The following is a 22071-nucleotide window of genomic DNA, read 5'->3' as shown; positions in this document are numbered from 1 at the left end:
GGTCTTGGTTATGGGATTTCTCATTCCTAAGGTTATTTATTGTTATTATTGCCACATGGGCAGGTTTGGGCCACACTCCTGGCCAGTGGTGAAAGCCTCAAAGAGGTAGAGTTTGGTGATTATAAAGATGTGGAGCAGTCAGTGGACTTCGTTCTATTTCAAGACTGAATACAGCACTCAAATATCTAACTCACAAATAGCTGCCATATGGGACAAGTAAGAAAATAGGTAAGAAAGACAATGAATTCATCACTACTGACACCATCCTTATCCCCTGGAAGCATAATCCAAGGACAGGGAAGTTAGATTTACTGAGTGGTCTTTACATGCTAAGTACCTATTTTGATTCTTTTACATTTAATTCTGTGAGCAGTGTATTCTTTATTAAGAAGCTGGGCTCAATAGTTAAATCCTCTAACTATGATTACCCATATGTAAAATGATGACATGAATGTGGGCAAACTCCACGAGATGGTGAGGGACAGGGGAGCCTGGGGTGCTGCTGTCCATGGGATTGCAAAGAGTCGAACATGACTTGGCGACTGAACAACAGCAACACAGTTATGACAATAAGAGTAACCACCTTCTAAGGCTGTTGTAAGGATCAAGTGAGATAGTATTTGTACAATGGTTAGTTCAGTACCTGACATAGATTGAGCATTCATTAAATGGTTGGTTGGTTGTCTTTAGTATGTCTAGAAGCCTTAAATGATCCTAAGGGTTATTTGCTCTGGGCCAAACATTCTTTCTGCCCTCCAAGTCCCTAGAGTTCAGAATTATACTAAAAAGTCTACTCAAAGGATTAAGAGCCCTGACTCTGAAAAACACTGAGTTTGTCTCTTGACTCCATCCCTCACTAGTTCTATGACCTTGGACAAGTTATTGAATCCCTCTCAGCCCAGGTGTCTCCTCCTTAGAATGAGGCTAACAATGCTTAACTTCTTAAGGTTGCTGTGAGTATTAAATATGTATTGCTGCTGCTGCCAAGTCGCTTCAGTCGTGTCCGACTCGGTGCGACCCCATAGACGGCAGCCCACCAGGCTCCACCGTCCCTGGGATTCTCCAGGCAAGAATACTGGAGCGGGTTGCCATTTCCGTCTCCAGTGCATGAAAGGGAAAAGTGAAAGTGAAGTCGCTCAGTCGTGTCCGACTCTGTGCGACCCCATAGACGGCAGCCCGCCAGGCTCCGCTGTCCCTGGGATTCTCCAGGCAAGAATACTGGAGCGGGTTGCCATTTCCTTCTCCAGTGCATGAAAGGGAAAAGTGAAAGTGAAGTCGCTCAGTCCGACTCTTAGCGACCCCATGGACTGCAGCCTGCCAGGCTCCCCCGTCCATGGGATTTTCCAGGCAAGAATACTGGAGTGGGGTGCCATTGCCTTCTCCGAAATATGTATTACAGTGTATATAATGTGCTCAGGACAGTGCCAAATATGTAGCATGTAATAAAGACTAAATCATGTTAGATTGTCTTTTCACTAATATTACTTCAGTTACCTAACTGTCCTAAAGCAAAATCATTGTTGTCAAATGACAGTTGTTTTGACTACAAAACAGAAACAGGTTAATAACCCAACTTTAACCTTTGGTCTAGTATCAGTTCCAGCTAGTGATGACTGGTCTCTTTTAGATAATAAATATAAACTCATAAAATAATAAATGGAATCTTATGAGAGACTTAGCCAACTGCTCGTCTCTTCTAAATATGAGATAAAACATTAAGAAATGAAAATCCATTATCTACTCTAGACACCATCAATAGGATAGTTTTTAAAGGTAATAGCTTTGAGATACTAAAAATTTAATAATTAATTATAAACCTCTTTCTATATTAGTGACATCTTGAAACTTTCTATTAAGACTTAATTTTGTTATTTTTGAAAAAACCTTACTTCTTTATTTTCAGTATGTCTTATTTTTGCCTGATTCATAGATTCTGCTAGAGTATAATCTTATACCTCTGAACACTTCAAGAGAAAGGCAGCCTCTTATCATCAGTGAGTTGACTTCTGTTTCTGAATGCGTCCAATTGCTTACAAGTTGTTCTGTGTATCAGAGTGTTCTCTCTTTTTCACCATTGCTCCTAGCCCTACAATATTGAAACCTCACCTCAAAAGCTGAGTCCTGGGCACATGATCCTCTTTAACTGTATGAAGATAGCTCTCCTAACCACAGACTTCCTGAAAACTCTGTAGATGCCATATGACTGTTGTTTTCTACTCTTGTGTTAGTAGAATCACTTGACGTGTTTCTTAAACACAAATTGCTGGGCTCCCCCCAGAGTTTCTAATGTAATAGGTCTGGGATGGGGCCTAAACATTTGCTTTCTAAGGATTTCCCAGGAGGTGCTGTTGCTGGTGGTCTGCAGCAACGTTTTGATAACCACTCCTCCCCAAAACCCAAAGGCAACGCACTTCCTGTTAAGGAGGCTGAAGCCCAGAGAAGTTTTGTAGTATTGGTGGTGTCCCCTCAATAGCCTAGATTTTGATAGCCCAGGAGCAACCTCACAGAAGAACACTAGAAGGGGGGACCTGGGGAGTCTGTAATGCACCTGTGTATGTTAACAAACGTCACTTCACTGCCTCCTGGAGTCTGGATCTGAACCCCGTGTTTGTCACAGGACCCAAGGGAGAACCCAAGACAGAGAATAGTGGCACAATAATGAAGCATGAATTATCCAGATGAAATCACCTATGGAAACAAAGGTATTGGTATTATTATTTATACCTACTATTCTTAATAAAATACCAATATGGAAGTGTCAAACAGTTCCCATTGCTTAAAAGTTGTGCTATGGGACCCAAATCCATTAATTCACATTCGGAAAGCAAAGTGTAGATAGGAAGCATCGTTGAACTTACGGTTTTATTATAGAACTAAGAATGTGTTTTGATGAGATGTGTTGGTATCTGGCAAAGACAAATAGTAATTAGCCAAGAAATGACCAGAAAGGGATTAGGTAAGATGAGAATAGACCCTGCTTTAGAGATGCTAGAGATGTATGTCGAGTAGGCTAGTGAACCAGATGAAGAAAAGAGTTGGGGTCGGCAGGCAAAGAAAGACAATGTGGGCTTCTTAATTTGTGTATGATGACGAATGAAGCATCTTACTAAATGGGTAATATTGAATTAGAAAGCAGATCTAGCAATCACTATGTGGGAAAGACAGTATCTTCCAACCTGTATTTAATATTTGGAATCCCTTTTATTATAACCCTTAAATAGTCCTACCTGATTTGGAGGACATAGGATGAGGACTTTTGCTGGCTTGTTTTTATTTGTTTCTTGAAACTGTTCAGGGAGACCCTTTAGCTTTATAGCCTTGACAGGTGGCTGCATTTTGGGGGCCCTGGAAAATAAAATTTAGTACAAAAGAACTATGTATTTTTATTTAAGAAAAAAGAATCATCAGAGATTTTCCCTTGAAGTGGAGTTTGTAACAGATGTAGGTAAGAACTCTGAGACAGAGTGAAAAGTAAGACAGAAGAGTCGCTTTTGAGAAAAAGAATGGGGAAAGAAGAGTTTCCAAATAAATATTTGTTATAGGAAAATGAAACAGAAAAGGTGGTCAATGACTTAGCAGGAGAAGAAAGCAAATTGTGTATTTATGTGTATGTATATATGTTTATGCATATTCTCCATCAGTCTATAAATAAGGATGTGTCAGGCATTGGTGTCCCAAGGAAATTATACAACCTTAGCTTTATGCATTGATGTAAACTCCATACAAGTTAAATTCCTTAATGTGTTTTCTTAAGATAATAAGAGAGCAGGGTTTGTTTTTAAATAATACCTTGGGCGTATTTGTGATGTGAGGTGGAGTTCAGCTCTTCCATTGCTCTAGAAAAATTTACACTTTTCTGTCTGACTTATTTTAATAACAGGTGTATGTTGGTATATAGGGGGCATATTTCCTGTAATTTCAGTGTATATTTTTATCATTCCTACCAACCAAATCACGTTTTCAGTGCATTCTAATACAGTATTGATTGGAGGGCTGAGTTTTATTTGGTTTCTCCTCAATGATAGTACTTTAATGAGATAAGATTAGATGAACTTTGAATAGATTTCCCCAAAGCTTCCAACTTCTTTGCCTTTTTTACCTCCTGTTCGGAAGGATCCCTAATGGCTCAGACAGTAAAGCGTCTGCCTACAATGGGGGAGACCTGGGTTTGATCCCTGGGTTGGGAAGATCCTCTGGAGAAGGAAATAGCAACCCACTCCAGTACTCTTGCCTGGAGAATCCCACTGACGGAGGAGCCTGGTGGGTTACAGTGCATGGGGTCACAAAGAGTCGGACACTACTGAGTGACTTCACTTACTTCCTCTGAGAGGGAGGGAGAGGGAAGGACTGAAGTATTTGGTTGATTGGTCATGTTTTTGGGTCTGTATCATGTTAGACTCAAAACTTACAAGAGCACTAAAGCTGCAAGTGAGAAAGCCTTGGTTCAGAGTGAAAAGATTAAGTGCTTGTTTGGAGGGAAAATAGCAAGGATGAACACTGGCTTTTCACCATATCTCATCAAGTCCACATGTTGCTAAAAACACTTTCAAAGTAAGAAGACTGTGTCCTTTCAAAATGCTAAGGGGTTAAGGTTCGTAAATAAGCATAAGGTATGAAATGAATGTGTATGTGTGTATTAACATAACGTAAGTGTCATGCAAGGCATTATTTTCACAAGTTAAGCTACTTTCTTCAAAAATGGACTCTGTTAGAATTTGGTTGAGATTGCCTTGAGTTTTCAATGACAGGTTAAAATTATGTAATAACAATATAGGGCATGAAGTCATGTGTTGCAATCTTTGATTGCCTAAATTGTGCTCCAAAGAGAAATAAGATTTTAAGAAGTAGCAGCAGATTGGCATGAAGGGAGTCTGCCATTCATCCCTTCCTTTACTCAGCATTTACTGAGCATTTACTGTGTTGTGCTTTGTACTGGAGATGCAGAAGTATAGTAGACACACCTAGATTCTTCTGTTAAAGGAACTCATGTCCTCATGGGGGACACAGACAGGACAACAGGCAGTTATTATGTAGTCTGAGAAGTTCTGTGATGAGGGGAAGACAAGGCACTGTGAGATGATGGAAGAGGGCTCATGAAGAAGGAGATGGCTAAACTGGGACCTGACGGGTGAGGAGGAAGGTGAAGGGAAGCGGGAGGAAGTAAGTGCTCCAGGTAGGGATGATGGTATGGGTTAGTCCTACCTGACAGTATTTTGTTGACTTCAGAAAAAAGTCTTGGAGATTTAGTTTCCTTATCTGACTGTGGGGATGGGGGTTAGGGGTGGGGAGGGGAGAGGTGGTAGTGATAATGGTTCTGGCAATGATGGTGGCCCTGATTGGTAGGGGGAGGAAAAAGGAGGTAAACAATAGCCATTCACATTTCCTGAGCACTTATTAGGCACCATGTTTAAGCATACTAAAGAATTTCTATATATTAGTTACCAACTTGAGTTTTATAATCTCTAGATGAGGTAGGCGTCCTTATTATCTCTGTTTTACAGATGAGAAAAGTGAAGTTTAGAAAGGCTATGTGACTTGCTCAAGGTCATCCTGCTTACTAGCAGTGGAAAAGCCAGGATTTGAAAACAGAAGTGGACTCTAGAGTCTGCATTTTCTACTATTACTATGCTGTTCATAATCTAACTTTTTCACAGGGATGATATAGAAATGAGTGGGGCAGTTTATTTGAGAGAGATTTTTAAACAGCATGGAACTCGGTGCTGTCATTGTACATGTTGAACTGAGCATGAGTCCTGAGCTTGGTAGCTAACCTATAATAAAAAGTAAAAATGGTTTTAGCCATATGTGGGCTTCTGTTACTTGTCTTGTTAGCAACCCCTTTTAATTCCATGGATTTGGCACATTAGTAGTCAAAAGTGGCATTCCCTAGGGGATATTTTTTTGAAGCAACTGAACATTAGATGAGCTGGACCATGGATTTGCTCCCAGATGACAATTGTTATGTTAGAAAGTCCTCAAACATTTCTGAGATCGTTAATTTCTGTTAATCACTCCATGTGCCTCTGTGACTGCTTGGCACAAAGTGAAATGGAGGCTTGGCAGTTCTCCAGTTCTTTTCAAGGTCTTGGCTTCTCATAGGGATAATTCAGAGCCCCAAATGCATTCTAAAAAAAAAAATTCTCTCGACTACCTGGTTGACATACATACACACACACACATATGTGTATGTGTGTGTGTGTGTGTGTGTGTGTGTGTGTATTTAAAGTCACTCAGTCATGTCTGACTCTTTGAGACCCCATGGACTACACATTCCATGGAATTCTCCAGGCCAGAATACTAGAATACTGGGGTGGGTAGCCTTTCCCTTCTCCAGGGGATCTTCCCAACCCAGGGATCAAACCCAGGTCTCCCACATTGTAGACAGATTCTTTACCAGCTGAACCACCAGGGAAACCCACACATATATATGAGAATATGTGTGTATAAACATATACATATACACACATTCTCATATACATATGAGAATATATATATATATTCTCAACCTTGCCTCTACTTTTTTGCCAGATAGACTCTCTTCCTGTCACTTCAGTGTCTGACAGTCTTGTCTGCACTCTAATCAGCCATTGTGGTCTTGTGAACTTAGGACTGTCTGCACTAGTGACGCACAAGCAGGCCCATGTTGCTGGCCGATGCATTAGCATTATTCAGTTGGGAATAACTGAGGAAGTTCAGAGAGAGGCAGTTGTAAGCTCTTTGGGCACAGAGAGCGTGCCTCCACTCTAAAGGGAATGGCTGGTTGTAATCTACACTATGGAGATCTGCAGTGAACTAAAATAATGAATTCTTCTGCATTATAGTTGAATTCCAGAGGCTAATTGTTAGTTTAAGTCCCGCTTGAGGCCCCAGTAGTGGGGGTGGGGGGGTGGGGTGGGGTCCTTTTGGAAGCTTGATAGAGCTAATGTGAAAGGCGAGGCTATAATTCAGATATACTAGTGAAATGCAAACAGTTTCATATATTAATGGTCACTAATGACCTGTCATCAAGCTATGATTTGTCAGATTAAAGACAAAGATGCAATTAGTTTATTTGTTCAGGGGTGTAAATGTAAGAATTTATCAATCTGCTGATGGTTCTTCTCCATTGGAGACGGTGGGCAGGAGCATAGTCTGGAGCTGTGGGACCTCGGGGTGCCACTGTCTGTCGCTGAGATTCTCCCAGCTTCCAGCCCCTCTTAGGTCTACCATCTTTGTCAAATGGGGATGAAGAGAGTACTCTTCTGGCGCCCTCTCTCTGTGACTTTTCCTCTTGCTAAGCAAGCCCCTGCAGTAGTAATTTTTCTCTTTTTTTGCTTTGCTCTGGTCCCAAGCTTCTACTAGCTGATTTTCTCAAAGTAGTACTATTTGTTCAAATATGTAACACATAAATATTGAGAGCCCGATATGTTCCAAACACTGACCTAAGCCTTAAGGTTTTTAATGATTTTCAAGGGAGTCTTGTCTCAACCTTTGCAAAATTTACAATCTCTCTGTAGGCGTCTTTAAAATTTTCTGTGATAGTAACTACTCCTTGCAGTGCTTATCACCAAAACCCCTCAATGAAAACTCTCTTGGTATGAAACAGATGCTCTGTTAAGATAGGCATCTTTGAGAACAAGGCACTTTGATCTTTCAGGGGTCCATCAAAATTGGCACTAGAGATTTTGAGAGATTAGAATGATTCCTTAGGAAAAATAGACCTGGTATCTTCCCTAGTCTTTTATTGAACCTGAGGAAGTAAATACATATAAATCCTTATGGGAGACTATGACATTAAAATGTAAAATCCTTTCATCCTTAATCAAGTGAAAACAAACACTTTGTTCCACTTGACATGCAGCCAGAGAGCAATAATGACGCAGGTTATCCTGATGAGGCACTGGGTCACTTGAGAGCACGCTGAGACAATGGGAATGGTCACACTCCCATAGCACGTGACTTCTTTTTAAATTAATTTTTATTGGAGTATAGTTGCTTTACAATGTTGTGTTAGTTTCTACCATACAGCAAAACTAATCAATCATACATATACATCTGGCCCTTCCCTTTCGTGTTTTCTTCCCAATCAGGTCACCACAGTGCCTTCAGTAGAGTTCCCTGTGCTATACAATATGTCTCATTAATTTTTGATTTTATACATAGTATCAATAGTGTATATGTGTAAATTCCAATGTCCGAATTCATCCCACCTCCCCTTTTCCCTTTGTATCCATACATTTGTTCTCTGTGTCTCTATTTCTGCTTTGCAAAAAGGATTATCTATACCATTTTCTAGATTCCACATATATCCATTAATATACGTTATTTGTTTTTCTGTTCATGACCTACTTCACTGAATATGACACTGTCTAGGTCCATCCACGTCTCTACAAATGATCCAATTTCACTCCTTTATGTGGCTGAGTAATAGTCCGTTGTATATATGTACCACATCTTCTTTTATCCATTCCTCTGTTGATGGACATTTAGGTTGTTTCCATGTCCTGGCTGTTGTGAATAGTGCTGCTATGAACATTGGGCCATAGCACATGACTTCTTTCCTCATCAAAACTAATCACACACACACTCGCTTGCAATTTCCTCATCCGAAAGGACTATCAATCTGTGTTGGCTTCTCCTCCCCTCAAAGGTGAGAACTTGTGTCTCTCGCTCAGCATTTATCCTAGAATCTCAAACAGTGCCTGACATATAATGAGTGTGCTCAGTAAATGTTTGTTGAATAAAATCCAGGCACAATGGTGAGAGCTTGAAAGTTAGTAGTAGCATTTGTGATTTTGTGAAATAAAATTACTTGATAACAATGATCTTAACAATTAGTACTAGTAAAACATTAGGATGTCATAGCTGACCTCTTTGGCATAAGATTATTTTTCATGTGCCCTTTATGTTCACTTCCACATAATACCTATTTCAGTGTATTAATGACATATTTGATAAAAGGAATTTCCTATATCTTTGACCTAGCAGTGACATTTCTTATACTCATCACAAGGGTGACCAACCACATTTCTGATGTGAAATGACATATCCTTCAGAATCCAAAGAGGAGCTTTAATGTTCAGGAAAGTCTTGGCAATAGGTAGGTGGATTGTGTGGTCATTTTTTCCTTAATTTATTGAGTAGATGTTTTGGGAGGCATTTATTGTATGCCTGGCATGGGGTTAGGTGCCAGGAATGTGGAGTAACAAAGCCATCTGATGAAATACGTTAACCACAGACTAACAAAGATAAATGTACAACTGTGACAAGCACTGCAGAGGAAGAGTTTGTGGTGCTATGAGAGTGACCTGGACAGGGTAGGCATCTCAGGTGAAGAGGTGAATGGGCTAGATCCCGAAGCCTTAGTAGGAGTTAGCTGTGTTGTAGAGCAGAGGCAAAGATGTATTAACATGTGCAGTAGTAGCAGCAAAAAGAATGTGCATTCAGAGAAGTAAAAGGGGACCCCTGTGGCAAGGTGGGCATTGGACGGAAACCTGATCTTGCAGGACCTTGAGGGCATATGAGGCCTATATTGCTTTTTATCCCAGGAGTCAAGCAGAATGTTAAAATGTAGGGAAGATGGGGAGCTGTGACCAAATTTGTTTTTCAAAAAGACCATTCTGGCTGCAGTGTAAGGGACAGAATGGAAACGATCTGAAATAGATTTACAGAAAAGTGATTTTGTCATATGAAACTGACATAGAATCTACATAATATATCCCATGTAAGGCAGTCCCCAATATAAAGCAAGTACCCTTCCAAGAGATTGAAAATGAGCTCCTCCAAAGTATAATGTAGACCTGTTTGAGTCTCCTCTGTGTCAGTACACACGCTCACCCAGATATAAATTAGCATCATGGATGCAGAGTGTCACATTAGCACCCAGTTTCCCATTCAGCTGATGTATCACTTGAGCATCTTTCCTTTGTACTTTCGCCTTCGCCTTCAAAGGCTGTTCTCAGGCATTGTTTTCCTTCCCAGAAGTGTGAGATTGGTTTTATGCTGTTGCTATTAGAGTCATCCCCCACTTAGGGTCTAATCCACTGGGGCTTTGTGCCTGTTTGTCAGGAACTTCGAGCATATATTAAGACATTATACAGGGTGGAAGCTCTATTTTGACAATGATTATGCCTATTATCTCTTTTAATATATGTAAATTGCTGTGGAGAAACAAACCATTTTATGCCATTTGAATCCTTTTCAGGAAAGTCTGAATCCTTTTTGTGTAACTTAGATGTATTACTGTCATTTTCCCTTCACAGAGTTGAATAAACACACTTAAGTCAGACCTTTGTTAGTGTACCCTCTTGTACTGTTGCCCTAATAAATTGTTGTGAGTTTAGTCTTTGAAATCCATATTTGGTGACACTTGCAAATTCCTCTGTAGTCCCTTCCAGAATTGAAATTATTGGGTCAACTCAGCAGTCAGTCAACATGTGTGTTATAGGTGCCAACTGTATTTGGGATACAGCCATGAATAAAGAATACTACTACCTTTAAGAAGCTTGTAGTCATTGCCCATTGTTGTCATGGAATTTATAGAAAAGCAAGGGCAGAAGGTTAGAGTGATGCATGTGGCAATGAATTAGAGTTGGAGACATCAGAAAGAACTCCTATTTAACTTTAGATAGATATATGTGGGGGCTTCCCAGGTAGCTCAGCTGGTAAAGAATCTGCCTGCAATGCAGGAGACCCTGGTTCGATTCCTGGGTCAGGAAACTCCCCTGGAGAACGGATAGTCTACCCACCCTAGTATTCTTAGGCTTCCCTGATGGCTCAGATGGTAAACAATCTGCCTGCAGTGTGGGAGATGTGAGTTCGATCCCTGGGTTGAGAAGATCCCCTGGAGGAGGGCATGGCAACCCACTCCAGTATTCTGGCCTGAAAAATTCCATGGACAGAGGAGCCTAGTGGGCTACAGCCTAAGGGGTCGCAAAGAGTCGGACACAACTAAGCACAGGAGAGCACAGATACACATGATTGCATTAAGGAAATAGTTATAATTATGTGAACATATATGGATTTGCGTACCTACGTATTTCTTTCTGTGTCAATGGGATAGCCTAAAAGAAATGACATCCCTGTAGCAAGAGGCACAACTGGCACCCCGATCTTGATTTCTGAAACCATTCTCCAATAAAAGGAACAGGAATCCTTGGAGAAATATCTGACTTGGGGACTGGAAAAGGAAATAGATGAGATGTCAAAGTCTCTTAGTGCCAAAATGGAAGGGAGTGCTCAAAAAAAAAACAAAAAACCTACATTGATGAGAGTATGTCAACAGGAGCCAACTGGAGGAGTTCCCTATGGGAACTTCCCAATTATTCAAATGAATAATTATAGAAAAAATAAAGTAGTATTGGACTACATTGCAAAGTATAAAATAAATGTCCATGAATCCATACTGATATAAAGAAAGAATTAAATACATGAGCCAATGGAAGAGAAGAGAAAAATCTCCCCTGAAGAATGCCAAATACATTATATAGATGACTCAGACTCAAGGGCATAATTCCGCATTTCTTAAGTGTGGACCACACATAGTCTTCTCTCTACAGAGTGAAGTTTAGGAAGGTGGGGAATGAGGACAGGAAGCTAACTTTACAGAGGAGAAATCTGACAAATTTTACTTCAGCTCATGAACAAAGTCCACTGAAACAGTCATAAACGATGTTAATAGGATGTGATGAAAATGGCACTTAACCTCTGTGATCTTCTGTCAAGAGAAAAACATGAGACAAATTCCAGTAGAGGGGCAATCTACAGTATCCCCGATCATATTTCTCAAAACTGTGAAGGTCACCAAAGGCAAGGAAAGTCTGAGAAACTGTCACAAAAAGAGCTGAAGAAATCATGACAACTAAATGTAACGGTATGCTAGAAGGGATCCTAGAGCAGAAAAAAGACATTAGGTAAAAACTGAGAAAATAGGAATTAAACTATGGACTTGAGTTAATAGTAATATATCCATACTGGTGTATTAATTATAACAAATGTCCTATACTAACATAAGACGTTCATAATAGGGAAAACTCTGCAAGAGGTATATGGGAATTCTCTATGCTATTTGTTTAATTTTTCTGTCAATCTAAAACTGTTTTTAAAAATTAAAGAAAAAGAAGCTTGCAGTTTAGTGAGGGAATCCAATAAGCTGGTGGGCAGTCATAATGCAGTATGATGAAGGAGGACGTATAAGCAGTGGGCCATCTCAGTGGTCCTTCAAATCCTGACTTGACCACTTTAGGCAGTTTACTCGACTGTCTGATCTCGGTTCCTCATCTCTAAAATGGTGATATGGGGACTTCTCTGGTGGGCCAGTGGGTAAGACTCCACGCTTCCACTGCAGGTTCAATCCCTGGTCAGGGAACTAAGATCCCACATGCTGTGCTGCTCATCCAAAGAAGGAAAGAAAGAAAGAAAGAACTCCACTACAACATTTGTAGCATGTAACAAATTTTAAATAAATAAAATGATGATAAAACCTTCCATGAATCAATATAGACAGCAAAGTCAAACTACAGGACCTCAAACTCCCAGCTGTAGAGCTAGATGATTTACTAAATCTATCTGGACTTTAGTTCCTTATCAGTCGGTAGGATAATGATAGTACCTATCTCAGAGAATTGTCCTGAGGTCTGGGACAATACCTGTGAAATACTTAGAACCAGTTTTGGCATACTGTACTAGATAAATATAGGCTTCTACGGATGCTGTCAACTCATGGATTCATGGTGAAGACTCAGTAGAGTAATCATGGAGAGTGCCTCGCACATGCCTGCCATGTCATAAACCCTCTAGTGGTGGTGGTGATGAGGGTGGGATGGTGAGGTTGGGGGTGGCAAGGAAAAGTTGCTGGTGGCCAAGAGAATGCCCTTGCCTTGAATCCTACACACCAGACACAGTGGTTTTCCTTGACTCTAAACTGAGAACAGGATAGGAGTTGAACTGATATGGAAGGTGATGGATATGGGCTACAACAGAAAGAACAAAAGTCCAAAAGCCAAAGGAAGCATGGCACCTTTAGAGAACTTCACAGGGTTGAAAATGTCTGGGGTGTGGACTCTTAAGGAGGGAGAAAGAAGAGAGGTCAAGTGGAGCTAGCATTATGTCAGGAACTGAAGGCTAGGTTAAGGATTTAGGACCCATTTATCCTTGGGTCAACATAAAATATGTTCTCTTAGGCTCACTCTGGCTATTGTTTGAAAAAAAAATAGGTTGGAGGTAGGAAGCTATTTCAGTTCTACAAGTGAGATATCATGATAGGGACTCTGGAAATAGAGTTTAAAGAATTTGAAGTCCAACAATAGAGCAAACACTGACAGTACAATTTTGCAAAAATCTTTGTCTTCCTAAGAGGCAGACATATCATATGTGATGCTTGGACAATTTCCTAGTATCTGCATAAGATTTTAAAATGTAGGATAATGTTAAGAATTTTAGGTACTGACTTTGAAACATCTGCATATTTTCCACCCCTAATATATACCATCATAGATAGTTTTTAAAAAAAACCAGAAGCATAACATTCAGATTAGCTCTGAAATGCTCTAGACTAGCATTGTCCATTAGAAATGTAATACAAACCACATTTGTTGTTGTTTAATCACTAAGTCATGTCCAACTCTTTGTGATCCCATGGACTGTAGCCCTGTGTCCATGGGATTTCCCAGACAAGAATACTAGAGTGGGTTGCCATTTCCTCTCCTAGAGGATCTTCCCAGCCCAGGGATCAAACTTGCATCTCTTGCATTGGTAGGTGGATCCTTTACCTCTGAGCCACCTGGGAATCCCAATACAAACCACATATATAGTCTTAATTTTCTAACAGCCACATTTAAACAATAGAGAAAACTGGTGGAATTAATTTTAATAGTATATTTTACCAATATTAATATATTGAAAAATTGTCATTTCAACATGTACATATAAGATAATTTTCTTTTCCAAAAATTAAGTTGTACAGACTGGAGCTGGGCAGGCAGGTCTTCCATCCTGAGTGTGGCTTCTGGATTTCCAGGTGTGTGGTTGACTGTTTCTGGAATGAATATTCACAGGTGCATAGTGACATCTTGAAGATCCTGCCAACAGCTTGTTAGTGTGTGGGAAGGAGGAACAAAGATCCAAGGAGACCAGAGAAGAAGACAGAGTTTTATTTGCTAGACATTTTGGAATATTTTAATATACTTTTGAAATTGTTATCTCATGGTCATGATAATTCTGTAAAATAGATGAAGTGAGCAGAACCACTTCCAAATCAGAGAAGAATGCAGAGGCTTTGAGAAAGTAAGAATCACGTGGTCCAGTTCAGTTCAGTCACTCAGTCGTGTCCGACTCTTTGCGACCCCATGAACAGCAGCACGCCAGGCCTCCCTGTCCATCACCAACTGCCCGAGTCTACCCAAACCCATGTCCATTGAGTCAGTGATGCCGTCCAACCATCTCATCCTCTGTTGTCTCCTTCTTCTGCCCTCAATCTTTCCCAGCATCAGGCTCTTTTCAAACGAGTCAGCTCTTTGCATCAGGTGGCCAAAGTATTGGAGTTTCAGCTTCAACATCAGTCCTTCCAATGAACAACCAGGACTGATCTCCTTTAGGATGGACTGGTTGGATCCCCTTGCAGTCCAAGGGACTCTCAAGAGTCTTCTCCAACACCACAGTTCAAAAGCATAAATTCTTTGGCACTCAGCTTTCTTCACAGTCCATCTTTCACATCCATACATGACTACTGGAAAAACCATAGCCTTGACTAGACGGACCTTTATTGGCAAAGTAATGCCTCTGCTTTTTAATATGGTTAGTTGTGGCCAAAAAGGACAATGAGATTATATCTTTTAACTTGTACCTTTTTTCTCTCTTGTGGGAGAACACCAATGACTTTTCTGGTCTTATAGTCCATTACGAAGCCCCCCGGCCCGCCCTCCCTTTTAGGAATGGATAGAGTAGAATCTGAGCTCCTTGGGACCACATTTCCCTTGGGACTATTTTAAACCTAATCTCCTATACGCCAGTACTGCTGAGGGCAGGGTGACAGTTTCACAATCTCTCTTATGATAAAGTAGTTTGATTGCAAGCCCCAAAATAACTGGGTTTATGTACTTCGCCTAGAATAATGTTCGGTATACTACCAAATGTCATTAAATAGCTAATAAAAATGATGGAATCAAGACCCAACTTGGTCATTATTCATAGCTGACACCTGGATGATTTTTAAGCATCAGGACAGAAAAGTCTGCATTTAAAAGTTATTTTAACTGAATTTGCTAATTGAGAGTCTACGAGCCAGACTTTCTAATAGTCAGTACTTACTTGGTTGTAGGACAATTGGGAAATGCAAACAGTGCATTTAACCTGTGCTTTTCTTTTCTATTTGGGAGGGAAAGGGAAGCAGAGTCAGTTGGACAGACTAGCTCTTTTAACAATGCTGCAATGATACTTTAACCCATGTATCTTTTACCCAGGCATAGTTAATGCTGCCTTTTGGATGAGAAGGCCCCCAGGTAGAACTGGTACTAGTGAATAATTAAAGAGCAGAGAGAGGACTACACACATTCTGATAGAGAAGGTGTTACTGCCTCTAACTTCTGCTTTGAGTTTTGATGCATTTGATTTTTATGTTATAGGGAGAATAGAAGACCTTGAAAAATCCTCTGTCATCTTTAAAAATCTCAGCTCAAATTTCATATTTCCCCCAAAGTCTCCTTGACTATGTCATCTCTTCTGAACCCCAGTATCAGGGATTCTAATTCTTAACGCTTATAAAATAGCATATTGGCCACTGTTATTTAATTCATGTCTGCCTTGTTTCTATTGCTGGTTGTAGCCTCCTTGAGGGTAGACTTTATATCTTTCCCTCTAGAGGGATAGATGCATCAGGTCAGGGACATATCTGGGTTTTTTATGACTTTAATTTCATCACAGTGTCTCACATATTATAGACAATCAGTGAATAATTTTGAATGAGCAGTTCTAATATTTCAGCATCTATAGCTCTGATTTTTATGCTACATATACCATACTGGTGATTGAAAAGGCAATTTATTGTTTATTTTTAATTAGAGGATAATTACAGTATTGTGATGGTTTCTCCCATACATGAACATGAGTCAGCCATGGGTATACATTTGTCTTTTACCTCTTGAACCACCCCCATCCCACCCCTCTAGGTTGTCACAGAGCACTGGCTTTGGGTTTCCTGTGTCACACAGAAGACTCCCACTGGCCATCTATTTTATGTATGGTAATATATATGTTTCAGTGCTATTGTGTAAAACCAAATTGAGGTCAAAGTAGGACTATTGGAAGTGATAGAATCTGAGACTGATCTTTGAACTCTGGCTGTCATGGACCTGCCAAAAAACATGGGGTATTTGCAGAGTATCTAGGTTTTATGAAACTCTCTGTTGGTTTTATTTTTAGTTAAATCCTAGAACAGTACTTTTAAACCTCAACTTGACTGAGAGATTACTTTGGTTATTCTAAAGACAGAGAACACAAACTAAGATTTGTCACTTTACCTAACCACTGGTCTGTGTAATGTTACATATGTTATCTCATGTAATTGTCAAAAGAACCCTACAAAGAGGCGTGTATTTTCTTCTTCTAGTTGTAAAAAGAGTTTCAGAGAGGTAACTAATTTACTTGGACTTTAAGTTCTGTGAGAGCCAAGTATCTGGTACAGAGGAATCATTCAGCTAAATGTTTGTTGAATTAAATTTATCCGAAAGTCCTTGACGGGGCAGTAGTGGACCAAGCCTGAATTTGAACCCAAAGCTATTGGTCCTTAAAGCCCATCCTCTTTCTACTACTGTTTCTCCTCTAAGGAAAATTTCTTGTAGAGAAAACACAGAACCAATAATATTAGCTTTTCATTTTTGCTCTTTGCTTTTTCTGCTCAAGCTACATAAAACTTGAGTTTTCAACATTTGGCCCTAAATATCATTTTCCTCTGTGCTGTTTGCCCAGAGATGATGCTAAAGATAAACTTGACTTCCTGGCAACAACTCAGCCAGGAACTGAGAACTGTTAGAACAAACTCTTCCTGATACCCTAAGGGAACAAAAATAAACATTTGGAAAGAATAAAGTTGCCATAATGGTAACACTCTTTGCATTTTAGTCTCTGTCTCCTCCTCCCTACCCCCAGGGTAGGGTGGGCTAGTGGCCATCCAGGCACAGCCAAAAAGCAGCAAGTTAGAACTTTATCTTGTTTTATTGTTCTGGTTTGCAATTTTGTTTTTAACAGAATTCTGGCTCTCCAAGTCATTGATGACTACTCCATGTGGTCAGCAGATTTAAAAGTCTTTTCCTAAGCTATAGTTTAAAAAAAAAAAGAGATGTAAAGTTTTTTTTTTTATTTTATTGGTGTATAATTGATTTACAATGTTGTGTTAGTTTCAGGTGTACAGCAAAGTGAATGTTTTATACGTGTGTGTGTGTGAGAAACTGTTAGTTGCTCAGTTGTTTCCTACTCTTTGTGACCCCATGGACTGTATGCCCACCAGTCTCCTCTGTTCATGGGATTTCCCAGGCAAGAATACTGGAGTGGGTTGCCATTTCTTCCTCCAGGGGATCTTCCCAACCCAGGGATCGAACCCACATGTTTTATGTTTCCTGCATTGGCAGGCGGATTCTTTACTACTAGTGCCACCTGGGGAAGCCCGTATTAGTTATCTATTCCAATCTATCCCTCCCCTGCTTCTCCCATGTTAACCATGTTTGTTTTCTACATCTGTAAGTCTATTTCTTTTTGTAAATCAGTTCATCTGTACCATTCGTTTAGATTCCATACATAAGCAATATCATATGGCATTTGTCTTTTTCTGTCTGACTAACTTCACCCAATATGCCAGTCTCTGTGTCCATCCATGTTGCTGTAAGTGGCATTGTTTCATTCTTTTTTATGCCTGATTAATATTCCATTGTGTATATGTAGCACATATTCTCTATCTACTCCTCTGTTCATGGACATTTAGGTGACTTCCATGTCTTGACGATTGTAAATAGTGCTATGGTGAACATTGGGATGCATGTATCTTTTCAAATTATGGTTTTCTCCAGATAGATGCCCAGGAGTGAGATTGTTGGATCATATGGTAGTTTAGTTTTGTAAGAAATCTCCATACTGTTCTTCATAATGGTTGTACCAATTTACAATTCCCAACAGTATAGGAAGGTTCCCTTTTTTCCACACACTCTCTAGCATTTATTGTTTGTAGATTTTTTTAAAGATGGCTATTCTAACTGATAGGAGGTATGATACCTCACTGTAGTTTTGATTTGCTTGATATTAAGTTGTTTTTCAATTTACTCTCATTTATTTATTTATTTGGCTGTGCTAGGTCTCACTTGTGGCACACAGCCAAAACTTTAGTTGCAGCATATGCTGTCCAGTTCCCTGACCAAGGATTGAACCCAGGCCCTCGGCATGGGGAGCACAGAGTCCTAGACACCAGACCACCCAGGAAGTCCCGATATTAAGTTTCAAAGGGGCAAGTTCTAATTCTTACACTTACCTCCCAGCTGATACAAATACATTATTTTTAACTTTTTAGAAAGTGCATCTACATTTTAGGACTCAATCTGAATCTGTGCTTCTTTTGATTCAAGTCCTACATAAAGAATACTTGCTTTTCTGCCACCCCTAGCAGCATCAAAAATATGAGGCAAGTGATAATCTGACTGAAGAAGAGTTTCCTGTGGAGCACAATGGGAGCTAGCTCCTAACTAATTATAAGTTATACTCAGGGAGACTGGAGGTCTCTGTGTGGAGCAGGCTCCTGGTGCTCAGCCATCAAGGAGTGGAAGAGACAGGCTGGGCACATGGTCCTTTTACAGGGAGGATGTTGTTTAGTTGCTAAGTCATGTCTGACTGTTTGCAACGCCGCATGGACTGCAGCACGCCAGCCTTCGCTGACCTTCACCATTTCCCTGAGTTTTCTCAAACTCATGTCCATTGAGTCAGTGATGCCATCCAACCATCTCATCCTCTGTCACCCCCTTCTCCTCTTGGGAGGATTGAGATCCCCTTTAAAGAGATGATAAGAGGGCAGACTGAGGAAGATTGAATTAACCTCTCATGCCTCTTCTGACCAGGATTTCTTTAATTCTCACTCCCCAAAATACCCTTTGCCCTTGGAAGCTAGGAATTTGTTTTTGTTTATTATTTCAAGGAAATCTTATCAGGAGAGACAGAGTGGTGGTCCAAAGTATAGTATATAAGGATTTGTTAAATAAGCTAGTGTATGTTAGCCATAAACGTGTTACTATAACGCATGCACAAACACACACACGCAAACTATAGGGATGGGGTAAAGGGCAGATGCTTTGCATATCTTGGGTCCTGTTCCCACCCTCAGTTTAACTCTAAGCTGTAATCTACCCCCATCTTTCTGTCTGTATCTTCTCTCTCCTGTTCCATCTGCCCATTCCTCTCTCCCTCCCTTCTTCCTAGCTCTGTGATCTTGGAAAATCATTGAACTACTCTGTGCTTTAGCTTCTTCTCCTATAAAATGGAGATACGTGTGGCTCCTTGCAAATTCATTGTGTTAGAGAGAATGAATGCAAAATACCAACACAGGCTCTGGCAAGTGCGAGACAGCTGTTTTTATTTTTCTTTCATGCATTTTATTCAACAGGTAAAGACTTTAACACCAGAATGGATATATGCTAGGCTCACTTTTAGGAATACAAACATAGAACCTTCTCACCAAGGGCTCATAAAATACTGAGAAAGACATTCTTTTACTGTAGGTTGGAACCAGGGAGCAAACTTAGCCCAGAACTCAGTTCAAATACCCAGATTCCTCATGAGTCAACATCTGTGATTCCTCTATTCTGGAGGCAGTTGTTCCCTGTTTTTGAATTTCCTAGAGGTATGCTGTCCAAAGAGGTCACCACCCATGTGGCTACTGTGTACTTGAAATGTGGTTATTTCATTTGCGATGTACTCTAAGTGTCAAGGGCTTCCCTTGTGGCTCAGCTGGTAAAGAATCCCCCTGCAATGGTGGGAGACCTGGGTTTGATCCCTGGGTTGGGAAGATTCCCTGGAGAAGGGAAAGGCTACCCACTCCAATATTCTGGCCTGGAGAATTCCATGGACTCGCAAAGAATCAGACATGACTGAGTGACTTTCACTTTCTGAGTGTCAAGTACACATAAGACTTCAAAGACTTAGTTCAGTATATAACATTAATAACATTTTAATATTGGTTGAATGTAAAAATTATATTTTTAATACATTGGTTAAATAAAATATGTTATAAAATTAATGAAAGATAATATTCTTTGGGGTTTTTTTTGAGTTTTAATGTACTTACTAGAAAATTTGAAACCACATATGTGGCTCATATTTTATTTCTTTTGAACGTGCTGTCCTAGTGCTTCACTGTGGCACTTCATGGTCACACGATTTTCGTCTCCCATCTGCCATCTGACTGGCTAACATATTTGTGATATGGATTATTTTTGCTTCTGAATTATAAACTCCTCCAGGACACTACCATTATTATTGATGCTGCCATTTGTTGTCATAGCACCTAACATCAAGACTTCAATACATATTTGTTGATGGATGAATGGATGTATGGATGGGTACATGGGCAGGAGCTATATTCTGAAGCCTGTGAGCTTCAGAGGAACATAGACTCTGAATGTGTTTTATGTAGAAGACAAGTTCAGTGGCTGCAAATTGTCAAAAAGTCAGCTGATCTCACCAAGAGAGTATTGTACCAATTATTCAGTAAAGATCTGAACACAAGGCTGATCAATATGTCCTCAGACTACCTCTGGGTTTGCAGCTAGCTCTGTGACCTTGGGCAATGACTTGTCACTAGAAGGAACAGTTCTCAGAACTGCACAAATGTTTGTGTTTTGCATATGACAGATATGTGGCTGCCACTCATTTAGCAAACTGCAGAACCTGTAAGACACCTTCTACCCTGAAAGGTCCAGAAGTAGGGAGAACAGCAGTTACTAAGGATTCACCTCAAGAAAGTAAGCAAATAGCATTCCTCCAGGATCTAAACAGAAGCAGCTCAACTATACAAAATATGACTGGAGTCCAGTTAGCTGGAATTTGGAACAGGGTCGTCTCATTCTGACTCAGCACCTTAAGCCAAGGAAATCAGAAAATAAACACAATTCTTGCCATGATTTCTGATACTATAATCTTGACAAAATACCCTTGTGTAGGACACCTGCCAGTGCATTGCTATCATATGGCTATAGAGGGGACTTTCTTTTTTATGTTTTTAAAAATTTATTTTTTTGAAATATAGTGGATTTACAATGCTGTGTTAATTTCTGCTTTACAGCAAAGTGATTCAGTAATACATCTTTTTCATGTTCTTTTCTATTGTTTATCAAGGATATTGAATATAGTTCCCAATTTTTCGGCGCTCAGCTTTCTTCACCGTCCAACTCTCACATCCATACATGACCACTGGAAAAACCGTAGCCTTGACTAGACAGACTTTTGTTGGCAAAGTAATGTCTCTGCTTTTCAATATGCTATCTAGGTTGGCCATAACCTTCCTTCTAAGGAGTAAGCATCTTTTAATTTCATGGCTGCAAGCACTATCTGCAGTGATTTTGGAGCCCCAAAACATACAGTCTGACACTGTTTCCCCATTTATTTCCCATGAAGTGATGGGACCAGATGCCATGATCTTAGTTTTCTGAATGTTGAGCTTTAAGCAAACTTTTTCACTCTCCTCTTTCACTTTCATCAAGAGGCTCTTTAGTTCTTCTTCGCTTTCTGCCATAAGGGTGGTGTCATCTGCATATCTGAGGTTATCTGTGCTATACAATAGGATCTTATATTTTTAATCTATTCTCTATATAATAGCTCACATCTGTTAAAATCCCAGACTCCCAGTCTATTCCTACCTTACCCTTTCCTCCTTGACAACCACAAAAATCTATTCTCTATGTCTGTGAGTCTGTTTCTGTTTTGTAAATAGTTCCTTTGTGTCATATTTTAGCTTTCATGTAAAAGTGATATCATATGGTATTTGTCTTTCTCTTTCTGACTTCACTTAGTATGATAATCTCTAAGTCCATTCATATTGCTGCATAGGACATTATTTTATTCTTT

The 22071-nt window shown here is 39.9% G+C and overlaps 1 protein-coding gene across 40 annotated transcripts in view; it reads left to right on the top strand.

Moving 5' to 3' along the window:
• PPP2R2B (protein phosphatase 2 regulatory subunit Bbeta) overlaps positions 1–22071 on the top strand; it is a 764919-nt gene that overhangs the window by 453047 nt on the left and 289801 nt on the right. For 6 of the 40 annotated variants that reach the window (XM_081505064.1, XM_081505082.1, XM_081505050.1 and 3 more), the window contains one exon: positions 2618–2702. The exons of 31 other annotated variants lie outside the window; for them this stretch is intronic. In XM_081505064.1, coding sequence (XP_081361190.1) covers positions 2666–2702 — 37 coding nt within the window. In that variant the 5' untranslated portion in view covers positions 2618–2665. Of the gene's footprint in view, positions 1–1930; positions 1995–2617; positions 2703–22071 lie in introns of those variants that run through there. 3 more of the 40 variants (XM_081505063.1, XM_081505083.1, XM_081505049.1) reach the window with 1 other exon arrangement.

This window comes from Giraffa tippelskirchi, chromosome 6, assembly GCF_054371585.1.
Source record: "Giraffa tippelskirchi isolate mGirTip1 chromosome 6, T2T-mGirTip1v1.2.pri, whole genome shotgun sequence".
NCBI lineage: Eukaryota > Metazoa > Chordata > Mammalia > Artiodactyla > Giraffidae > Giraffa > Giraffa tippelskirchi.
Note: the sequence above shows the minus strand (reverse complement) of the source record. Positions and strands in the feature narration are given on the sequence as shown.